At 41.7% G+C, this 12,384-nt stretch overlaps 1 protein-coding gene across 3 annotated transcripts in view; it reads left to right on the top strand.

Moving 5' to 3' along the window:
- Nucleotides 1–7,494, top strand: part of dpy19l3 (dpy-19 like C-mannosyltransferase 3) — a 184,682-nt gene extending 177,188 nt beyond the window's left edge. For all 3 annotated transcript variants that reach the window (XM_060911429.1, XM_060911428.1, XM_060911427.1), the window contains exon 19: nt 4,809–7,494. In XM_060911429.1, the coding sequence (XP_060767412.1) occupies nt 4,809–4,997 (189 nt within the window). In that variant the 3' untranslated portion in view covers nt 4,998–7,494. The remainder of the gene's footprint in view (nt 1–4,808) is intronic.
- The last annotated feature ends 4,890 nt before the right edge of the window (nt 7,495–12,384 follow it).

Raw genomic sequence — 12,384 nt, 5'->3', positions numbered from 1 at the left:
TGTAATATTGGATCATTTTCCTCAATAAATAAATGACCAAGTATAATATTTTTGTCTCATTTGTTTAACTGGGTTCTCCTGATCTACTTTTAGGACTTGTGTGAAAATCTGATGATGTTTTAGGTCATATTTATGCAGAAATATAGAAAATTCTAAAGGGTTCACAAACTTTCAAGCACCACTGTATCTTGCTGCATGGACAGATAATTTTACTTGACCAGACATGTTGGAATAAGTTGCTTACAATCTAGAACTAGTTTTAATAATCTCAGAGTTGGTGTCTTGTATTCTTCTATACTGCAAAAATGATATCTTAACAAGTTAGAATATCTTGAATATCATTGAAACGATCTAACATTTCCTATTAGAAGAACACAAGACACCAACTCTGAGATTATTAAAACTAGTTCTAGATTACGGCGGCACGGTGGTGTAGTGGTTAGCACTGTCGCCTCACAGCAAGAAGGTCCTGGGTTCGAGCCCCGGGGCCGGCGAGGGCCTTTCTGTGCGGAGTTTGCATGTTCTTCCCGTGTCCGCGTGGGTTTCCTCCGGGTGCTCCGGTTTCCCCCACAGTCCAAAGACATGCAGGTTAGGTTAACTGGTGACTTTAAATTGACCGTAGGTGTGAATGTGAGTGTGAATGGTTGTCTGTGTCTGTGTGTCAGCCCTGTGATGACCTGGCGACTTGTCCAGGGTGTACCCCGCCTTTCGCCCGTAGTCAGCTGGGATAGGCTCCAGCTTGCCTGCGACCCTGTAGAAGGATAAAGCGGCTAGAGATGATGAGATGAGATGAGTTCTAGATTACAACCAAGTTATTCCAACATGTCTGGTCAAGTAAAATTATCTGTCCATGCTGCAAGATAATTTCACTAGTATTAAGGAATTTTCTCCCCAAATTCAGTTTTTTGCAGTGTAAGTGGTTCAAACCTATGAATAAATGGATTTGTTGGAATTTTTACTTTTCAAACCCGTTAATTAATTTATAATGTACATCATCTTTCTCCGTATGCTGTACTCCCGATTCGTTTATAAATAATATCTGTGAAGAATCTCAGTCATCCAGGTACATAGTAATCTGTGGTTGGTAGAAGAGAGCAACTGGACTTGCTTGAAGATTCTTGAAAACGTTTCGCCTCTCATCCTAAAGGCATCCTCAGTTCTGTCTGACTAATAGGGAGTATCCAGTATTTATCCTCTCATGGATCATCATAGAATCCGAATCAGAATGCTGATGGCTGCATTGTAGGTGGCTGATAAAAGATGTCATAGACACCCCTCTGTTCAGTGATGGTCGTTCCAGGTTGACAAAAATGAACGATCCTCTCTGGCTAAGATGTCAGAGGAAGCCTTTCGGATGAGAGGCGAAACGTTTTCAAGAATCTTCAAGCAAATCCAGTTGCTCTCTTCTACCAACCACAGATTACTATGTACCTGGATGACTGAGAATCTTCACAGATATGTTTCTACGCACTTTGGGATGAGATCCCTTCGACTGGTGCGGGAGTATGAGAGGACTTCCAGAAAACTGGCAGACATCTTAGCCAGAGAGGATCGTTCATTTTTGTCAACCTGGAACGACCATCATTGAACAGAGGTGGGTGTCTATGACATCTTTTATCAGCCACCTACAACGCAGCCATCAGCATTCGGATTCGGATTCTATGATGATCCATGAGAGGATAAATACTGGATACTCCCTATTAGTCCGACAGAACTGAGGATGCCTTTAGGATGAGAGGCGAAACGTTTTCAAGAATCTTCAAGCAAGTCCAGTTGCTCTCTTCAACCAACCACAGTTTATAAATAATGCATCCTGTACTGTACCACTCATATCCTGAAAACTTTTGTTCTTGACACGAACAGTCAACAACAGCTTCATTTCTGAATCCTTCTGATTTACAGACGTTCCTTATTCCTTTTTAATTCAGCTGCTGTAGTAGCGGTCAGTATCTTTCCTGATTACGTTCAACCTTTTGTTCATGCGCAAGTTTCCAGCTGATTACCTCAGAATTGTCCCAGGCCTCTTCTCTACCAACCCTGGCTTCCTTCCACACTTAATATATTTCTTTTTCATTTCACAGTCAGTGTAAAAACAGAATTTGATTTCAGTAACAGTAAATTTTGCTTCACACTCCAAACATGAACCAGAAGAGTAGTAAGGGGAAGCCATGGCCTAACGGTTAGAAAAGCAGCTTTGAGACCAAAAGGTCGCCGGTTCAAATCCCTGGACCAGCAGGAATGGCTGAAGTGCCCTTGAGCAAGGCACCTATCTCACTGGATAAGAGTGAGTAATGCCAGTAATGTAATGTGTGTAAGGTAGAATACATATCATTTTGTCTGGAAAAAGAAATGATGGACCTGCTAAATATTAATTCAAGATTATTGTGGACTTTTTATCCCCCGCTCGCTGAAAGGCCCGAAGGGAGATTATGTTGTGGCGAAGTCTGTCCGTCCATCCATCCGTCCTGTCTGAAATCAACTCCTCTCACAATTTTTGGAAGAATTTCACAAAACTTGGCAAAAGGCTTTGTTATAGGACAGTAATACACATATTGCAATTTTGTTTGCAATATATTGTAGCAGGGGATATTGTGCTCTCGGAGCACTCTTGGTGTTTTGTTTGTTTGTTTTTTTTTGGGGGGGGGTCACTGGTACTGTAGATGCAAAAAATAAATATAGCTAGCTAACGAACACCACCACTACACCCAGATGTTGTTTTTCTAGTTGTCGTCATGAGCATGATGTGCTAGATTTTATTTATTTGCGACATTTTCCCTGTTTTTTACTTGAAGCCCTTTCGTCGTCGGCGGTCTCTCGTTTCCGAGGATCTTTCCTTCCGTCATCAAGGATGGTGATGGGCTCGCTGGTGGCTCACGAGTCCAATTCTTGCTCTAAATAAAGCCCCTTAAATACTAAAGAAAATGAAAACAGTCTTTATTCTGCATTTAGGTGGTTTGTAAACTGTAAGAAGCGCCAGATTTCTACATGTGATGAAAAAGCGGCTAGACAAACCTGCAGCATGAACGTTGCATTAAAGCTACGACAGACTTGTTGCATCACCAATAAACACGTAAATATGCACATTTAGATCAGGCTCCTCACACCACAGCACTGTTGAATTCTCAAATCTGATTGGTCAGAACTGATTTAATTTAAATCATAAGTTAGTTAATGCCCCCCCCCAGCAGCAGCTCTGAAATTAGTGCTGGCTGTAAATCAAATGAGAAGAAACCTTTAAAAAAACAAAAACAAAAGAAGAAACCTTTGTCACATGCACACTTCAAGCACAGTGAAATTCATCCTCTGCATTTAACCCATCTGAAGCAGTGAACACACACATGCACACACACCCAGAGCAGTGGGCAGCCACACTAGAGCGCCCGGGGAGCAGTCAGGGGTTCGGTACCTCGCTCAAGGGCACCTCAGCCCAAGGCCGCCCCACGTTAACCTAACTGCATGTCTTTGGACTGTGGGGGAAACCGGAGCACCCGGAGGAAACCCACGCAGACATGGGGAGAACATGCAAACTCCACACAGAAAGGCCCTCGTCGGCCACTAGGTTCGAACCCGGAACCTTCTTGCTGTGATGTGACCATGCTAACCACTACGCCACCGTGCCGCCCCATCTAATCACAGGTTTCTATTAATTCAAGTTTATTTTTATAGCACTTTTAACAATTGTCGCAAAGCAGCTTTACAGAATTTTAATGACCATAAACATGAGCTAATTTTATCCCTAATCTATCTATTCTATTCTCATCTCATTATCTCTAGCCGCTTTATCCTTCTACAGGGTCGCCGGCAAGCTGGAGCCTATCCCAGCTGACTACGGGCAAAAGGCAGGGTACACCCTGGACAAGTCGCCAGGTCATCACAGGGCTGACACATAGACACAGACAACCATTCACACTCACATTCACACCTACGGTCAATTTAGAGTCACCAGTTAACCTAACCTGCATGTCTTTGGACTGTGGGGGAAACCGGAGCACCCGGAGGAAACCCACGCGGACACGGGGAGAACATGCAAACTCCACACAGAAAGGCCCTCGCCGGCCCCGGGGCTCGAACCCAGGACCTTCTTGCTGTGAGGCGACAGCGCTAACCACTACACCATCGTGCCGCCTTATTCTATTCTTGTTCTAATATTTTATCATTTCTATAGTAACAGCTAATTCACAGAGACTTATACGGAGGACGTTCCACATCATCGAATCCTAATGATAAACGATTTCTGAAAAGTATTTTAGTATAACAAAGAAAACCATATCAATGATATGGTGATGTTTCATGTCAGGAGATGTTTACTGAATATTTTCAAGTGTTGGAGGACTTCTAGTTTCTCTGTAACACACTAAGCTGCAGGGTTTTTATCATTAATTTCAAGAAAGAGAGGAAAAAAAAAAAACAAGCCGGTTAAAAAATGACTGTTTTGTACCGTAACCTGGAGCTAAATTGTCTTGCAAATGTTCCACATCATTAAATATATAAACGGAAAATTATATGACTAAAAAATAAATTCATTTATTCATCCATTTTAAAAATTGTAATAGGCCAATTGGCTGATTGCTGTGCTGTGAGGAGAGCATCTCAGGGATGTGCTGTGATAGCAAAATAATCAGCTTAAAGGTGGTCTCGCACCATCCTGTCATTGATTATTTTCCTGGAACAGCGCACACTGCCCTCTTTTGTTCTTTGCTTCGCTGTCACCTTCAGAGCTCCTTGCTTGGAATTGATTCAAACTGGCTTTGGGGGTAAAAAAAAAAAAAAGGGGGAAAAAAAATCTTTTTTTTTTTAACCCTCCTCAGATCATGGACGGACCTGGAGAGAACGACCCTGACCTGGTTCCAGCTCCTCACCCACGGTTTTGCCAAGCTGTAAAGAGCGGCGATCCACCCTACTCCACCCTCTTCACCCGTGCCTTTCACAATAAAACATTTAATGTCTACAAGCTAAAGAAATCAAAGAAGAAAGGCAAAAAAGATGGGAGTGTATAGACGAAGGACAGCGCCTCCTCCAAATCAGCCACCCACCTCGCTGCTGCCTGTGAGGAATATTTAGTGAGCGAGTGATCACAGTAGGGGTGTGTGTGTGTGTGTGTGTGTGTGTGTGTGTGTGTGGGGACAGATGCCTGATTAATCCAGTGCAGGCAGATGATGTGGGGTGGGTATGAGACTCTCTAAAGCAACAGGAGCTCATGTTTAAAGAACAGCAAGGGAGATAGTGAGTGAACGAGATGAAAAAAACATTTTTTTCTTTCCCTTGCCGTCTGTTTTCTGTCTTCCCTTCATCCTCACACCCTCGACATGATCTTATGCATTAAACATGTTTACACATATGCTACTAAAACATAGTTATTGAGAAGAAGCATGGTACACTTTGTCCTTCTGTTTCCTCTGTGCATTTCTCACGTACTGAATGGGAAAAAAAATGTGGCATGGGTTTAAAAAAAAAAAAGACAAAGAAACTCCATGTGATACACGGAGAATAGGTCTAACTGTTGGGAGAATTGTTGTCTTTACACTGTAGTTGGAGTCACGGCTCACTGTCAGAGCACGTTTCCACGCACATGTCCACGAGCGTACGTCTGCTGCTCTCCGGATCTTCTAACAGTGACTAATAAGAGGCAGACTTGGTCACGGGTGCAGCACAAGTGCCATAAATTCTTACTGTAATGCCTAATGGCTCTAGCACTGTGAATATCATTGCTTTTTGGTTCCATTTAATTAGCCAGGGTGTAATTTAGTGCTTGGCACGTTGCCATGAGTGATGGTAGAAGGAAAATGAAATTTGAGATTTTTTTTTTTTAAATGTAAAGTCTTTTGTGTGTAAGATTTTAACTGGATTAACAAATGCTGGTAGATTTAGTACGAATACATGATGTTGACTTGCACAGACGGCACCTGAAGTGTGAAACGGCTACAAAAAATTTGCGTATCATTGCACCAGATTTTCATACCAGATGCTCAGATTATGGATTTTGAGTTATATACGACCAAGCGTATTTTCCGTATGCAGGAAATACAAACCAAAGTGAAATTGGACCAAGGGACGTTACTGTAAATCTGACATGAAATCATGTGCATGCAACCCAAAATGGTCCATGTTCCAGGCAGAAAGCTTTCAAAATGTCCATGACGTTTCAGCTAGGTCGAAAGTGTATTTTTGGACCAGAATGACACTACTGTGACTATGGATTTGCAAAACAGCTATAGGCGATTTAATTTGATGCCTCGTTGATTGAATTTGGCATGGTGCCAACCAATTATGTCAGAATATTAGTCGCCGATACTTTGTTTCTAACATGGGACCAACTTTACGCTGTACAAAATGTTAGCAACAAAGCTAGAACTGTTGTTGATACAAGCTAGTCAGCCATATTTTAGTGTGTTTATTCTTTCTCACCTCTGAACATGCAGTGTTGAAAACATGGAGACCAGGACTCAGAATCAGTCAGGACATGGACAATGAATGGACGCTGTCGAGTCGAGTGTTGACTCATTTCCAGTTCTGGACAGTAACTACACGGGAGTCATTTAAAACCAGTCCCTGTCTCAAGTCGTCTAGAACCAGCCTCAGTCCAACACAGTCATGGATGATGTTAAAAGTGGTAACTGTATCCTGTAGGGGCGCTATTGAGCTGATTATTCGTTGATAGTTACTGGATCAGGCAGCGAAAACAGTGCAAGATACAGGGTGTTTCAAAAAATTTGATATTATTTGAGATGTACATAAATATCCCAGAAACTACACAGTCGAGGCAAATGAAACTGAACAGGCTTAAAGTTGAGCAATATAAGATTTATTCCTCAAAATTTGAATGAGAAATTCAAAGGTATGTGGATTCCATGAACGATTTCACAAATTTTTGACTTGTTCAACTGTGTCGAACTTCCTGTTGTCTTTGACCCCTTTTTCATTTCATTCTCAACAAAACACAATTATCAAACAAGACTTGCCGCTAAGCGATCTTATTATTTACCAAAAGTACATACAACCCCGATTCCAAAAAAGTTGGGACAAAGTCTCATCTCATCTCATTATCTCTAGCCGCTTTATCCTGTTCTACAGGGTCGCAGGCAAGCTGGAGCCTATCCCAGCTGACTACGGGCAAAAGGCGGGGTACACCCTGGACAAGTCGCCAGGTCATCACAGGGCTGACACATAGACACAGACAACCATTCACACCTACGGTCAATTTAGAGTCACCAGTTAACCTAACCTGCATGTCTTTGGGGGAAACCGGAGCACCCGGAGGAAACCCACGTGGAGGACATGCAAACTCCGCACAGAAAGGCCCTCGCCGGCCACGGGGCTCGAACCCGGACCTTCTTGCTGTGAGGCAACAGCGCTAACCACTACACCACCGTGCCGCATTGGGACAAAGTACAAACTGTAAATATTCACAATAGAACATAGACAACATATCAAATGTCGAAAGTGAGACATTTTGAAATTTCATGCCAAATATTGGCTCATTTGAAATTTCATGACAGCAACACATCTCAAAAAAGTTGGGACAGGGGCAATAAGAGGCTGGAAAAGTTAAAGGTACAAAAAAGGAACAGCTGGAGGACCAAACTGCAACTCATTAGGTCAATTGGCAATAGGTCATTAACATGACTGGGTATAAAAAGAGCATCTTGGAGTGGCAGCGGCTCTCAGAAGTAAAGATGGGAAGAGGATCACCAATCCCCCTAATTCTGCGCCGACAAATAGTGGAGCAATATCAGAAAGGAGTTCGACAGTGTAAAATTGCAAAGAGTTTGAACATATCATCATCTACAGTGCATAATATCATCAAAAGATTCAGAGAATCTCAAAGAATCCCTGTGCGTAAGGGTCAAGGCCGGAAAACCATACTGGGTGCCCGTGATCTTCGGGCCCTTAGACGGCACTGCATCACATACAGGCATGCTTCTGTATTGGAAATCACAAAATGGGCTCAGGAATATTTCCAGAGAACATTATCTGTGAACACAATTCACCGTGCCATCCGCCGTTGCCAGCTAAAACTCTATAGTTCAAAGAAGAAGCCGTATCTAAACATGATCCAGAAGCGCAGACATCTTCTCTGGGCCAAGGCTCATTTAAAATGGACTGTGGCAAAGTGGAAAACTGTTCTGTGGTCAGACGAATCGAAATTTGAAGTTCTTTATGGAAATCAGGGACGCCATGTCATTCGGACTAAAGAGGAGAAGGACGACCCAAGATGTTATCAGCGCTCAGTTCAGAAGCCTGCATCTCTGATGGTATGGGGCTGCATTAGTGTGTGTGGCATGGGCAGCTTACACATCTGGAAAGACACCATCAATGCTGAAAGGTATATCCAGGTTCTAGAGCAACATATGCTCCCATCCAGACGACGTCTCTTTCAGGGAAGACCTTGCATTTTCCAACATGACAATGCCAAACCACATACTGCATCAATTACAGCATCATGGCTGCATAGAAGAAGGGTCCGGGTACTGAACTGGCCAGGCTGCAGTCCAGATCTTTCACCCATAGAAAACATTTGGCGCATCATAAAACGGAAGATACGACAAAAAAGACCTAAGACAGTTGAGCAACTAGAATCCTACATTAGACAAGAATGGGTTAACATTCCTATCCCTAAACTTGAGCAACTTGTCTCCTCAGTCCCCAGACGTTTACAGACTGTTGTAAAGAGAAAAGGGGATGCCTCACAGTGGTAAACATGGCCTTGTCCCAACTTTTTTGAGATGTGTTGTTGTCATGAAATTTAAAAGCACCTAATTTTTCTCTTTAAATGATACATTTTCTCAGTTTAAACATTTGATATGTCATCTATGTTCTATTCTGAATAAAATATGGAATTTTGAAACTTCCACATCGTTGCATTCCATTTTTATTTACAATTTGTACTTTGTTCCAACTTTTTTGGAATCGGGGTTGTACAAGTTTTGGTACTTTTAATATTAGGTTCACAGGAGTTAAAGTTTGGAACTCTGTAGATCTCGCCGACAAACAGCTACCTAAAAGAGCATTCAAGAAAAAAATTATATCACTTTTTTTTCTACCTACTGACAAGCCAATTCAATTTATACAAATTTCATTCTACTGCCTGCTTCTTTTGTCTAGTCTCATATTTTTTTTTTGTTTTTTTTCCTCCCCTGTGTGTGTGTATGTGTTTGATATATATATATATATATATATATATATATAAAAATAAAAATCACTACTCACTTCTCAGTCTAGGAAGCCCTAGCTATATTAGCTTTCAAGTTATTCTAGGGCTTCCTGAACCTCTTTCCAAATTACATTTACATATGTATTTTTTTCTCTACAAAATTTTTAGTTTTGGTTTTAACTTACAGTTTATTGATTTTTTTAGTTATATTATATTTTAGTGTTATACTTGTGCTTAGAGGTGTAAATAAAAAAAATGCTTGTTCGAGCGCACTTTAACACACAAAACGCCTTTTCTTTTCCAGTGAATGGCATTTCGATACCTAAAAAGATAAAAACCAAAAACATTAAACATAAAATTTTGACCTGTTTCCACACATGCTGTTAAAATTTGAGGTCAATTGAACAAGAATTGGCAAAGTTATTAGATTGTGAAATTATATCAAATTTTTTGAAACACCATTTTTTTTGCTTTTTTGTATTTTTTTGTTCGTTTGTTTTTTGGAGAGGTTTTGGGGGGAGTAGAGTTTTAATTTTGTCCTCGGTTGGTTCAGCAAAACGCTCCGCCATTTTGTTTTTTGTGTGATTTTCAACGCCGTTTCTGTAAACAAAGCTGTAAACAAAGCATCTGGTACAAAAATCCCGTGGCGCGACACGTATACAGTTTATCCTGTCCATATACACATACATACACTACCGTTCAAAAGTTTGGGGTCACCCAGACAATTTTGTGTTTTCCATGAAAAGTCACACTTTTATTTACCACCATAAGTTGTAAAATGAATAGAAAATATAGTCAAGACATTTTTCTGGCCATTTTGAGCATTTAATCGACCCCACAAATGTGATGCTCCAGAAACTCAATCTGCTCAAAGGAAGGTCAGTTTTATAGCTTCTCTAAAGAGCTCAACTGTTTTCAGCTGTGCTAACATGATTGTACAAGGGTTTTCTAATCATCCATTAGCCTTCTGAGGCAATGAGCAAACACATTGTACCATTAGAACACTGGAGTGATAGTTGCTGGAAATGGGCCTCTATACACCTATGGAGATATTGCACCAAAAACCAGACATTTGCAGCTAGAATAGTCTCATCTCATCTCATTATCTCTAGCTGCTTTATCCTTCTACAGGGTCGCAGGCAAGCTGGAGCCTATCCCAGCTGACTACGGGCGAAAGGCGGGGTACACCCTGGACAAGTCGCCAGGTCATCACAGGGCTGACACATAGACACAGACAACCATTCACACTCACATTCACACCTACGGTCAATTTAGAGTCACCAGTTAACCTAACCTGCATGTCTTTGGACTGTGGGGGAAACCGGAGCACCCGGAGGAAACCCACGCGGACACGGGGAGAACATGCAAACTCCACACAGAAAGGCCCTCGCCGGCCCCGGGGCTCGAACCCAGGACCTTCTTGCTGTGAGGCGACAGCGCTAACCACTACACCACCGTGCCGCCCCAGCTAGAATAGTCATTTACCACATTAGCAATGTATAGAGTGGATTTCTGATTAATTTAAAGTGATCTTCATTGAAAAGAACAGTGCTTTTCTTTCAAAAATAAGGACATTTCAAAGTGACCCCAAACTTTTGAACGGTAGTGTAGATAGATATAATGTCTCACACACACACACACACACAGGGTGATGTAATATATTGCATGCTATCTGCAAGAAATGAATCCTAACTAATGGTGTTTTTACTTGGTCTTTTTTGTTCCATTAAGTCTTTAATGAATTTGATATTTGCAAAAGAAGTTTTCCCAGTCCTCCCAGTGCAGCAGCCAAACAAGCATAGTTCAGTGCAGTTTAGTTTGAATGTATTTCTCCGACTGTTTCAGGCCCAGGGTACTATTGAAATCTATCTGGTATGGATTGCACCATCATGCCCTAAATCCATTCTTTGATGTTCTTCACATCATCTCGAACAGAAATCCTCAAAAGACTTTCAGTGGAATACATTTATCCGTAGACCCACACGGTCGGTCCATAAAGCTCCTCAGTTCATGCTGAGTGAAATCAGCAGGCTGAAATAAAACAGTGTTCTAATGGAGGTAAAGTACGAGAGCTCTCTGTTTTATTACAGGACTCTTGGTATTGATTACGATGGAACATTCCAATTTAACGCTCCGAGGCCCTGATTTACGAAAGGTGTGTGTGTCAGAACGTGCAACGTGCTGATTTAATAACTGTCTCTGTGGAGGATTGTGTTCCTCAAATTGGAAAAATGACACGTTCATTTAAGGCGTTTGCCCTAACAAATACACAAGGGCGTGACATTTCTTTACATAGAAGTGCAAAATACAGGGTGTTTTTGCAAATGGATTTATTTTACACTTTCAGTCTGATTTTCTAACCTGAAAGTCACCTGAGGGATGACGACTGCATGGGCAAATTAATACAGCCAAAGGGCAGCAATTAAATCTGTGAAAGGCAAAACAAAACCATTGAGGAAGCCTTGATATGGGGAACGCTTTTTAATGTCACTGTCGTGTATCTAAATAATTCAGTTTCTCCGAACTTAATACTGTGTCGAGTTTGAATTATATTATATCTGCCATTTATTTGTGAAAAGGTTTTCATGCACGTTTAAATAATCGGTAGAACACAGTCACATCTATGTGGTTTTATTTTGCTTTCACGTTGTGTTTTGATCAGCTTTTGCCTCCTGTATTTAATGTGACGTGCAATTTTGTACAAGGGTGAACGAATCACTAGAGGAATAAGTGCGTTTTGTGTCCAAGCGACTTAAGTTATTCCACGAAATCAAATCGTGCATGAGCTATAATCCATGTATAACGAGACTGAGTGGAATAACTGTTTTTATTCAATCCACATTCACTGGATTTTGAGAAACAGCATTTTTTTTCATCTCATCTCATTATCTGTAGCCGCTTTATCCTGTTCTACAGGGTCGCAGGCAAGCTGGAGCCTATCCCAGCTGACTACGGGCGAAAGGCGGGGTACACCCTGGACAAGTCGCCAGGTCATCACAGGGCTGACACATAGACACAGACAACCATTCACACTCACATTCACACCTACGCTCAATTTAGAGTCACCAGTTAACCTAACCTGCATGTCTTTGGACTGTGGGGGAAACCGGAGCACTCGGAGGAAACCCACGCGGACACGGGGAGAACATGCAAACTCCACACAGAAAGGCCCTCGCCGGCCACGGGACTCGAACCCAGGACCTTCTTGCTGTGAGGCAACAGCGCTAACCACT

Source organism: Neoarius graeffei, chromosome 27 (genome assembly GCF_027579695.1).
Source record: "Neoarius graeffei isolate fNeoGra1 chromosome 27, fNeoGra1.pri, whole genome shotgun sequence".
NCBI lineage: Eukaryota > Metazoa > Chordata > Actinopteri > Siluriformes > Ariidae > Neoarius > Neoarius graeffei.
The sequence above is the reverse complement of the archived record's forward strand: the minus strand, read 5'-3'. Positions and strand labels throughout refer to the sequence as shown.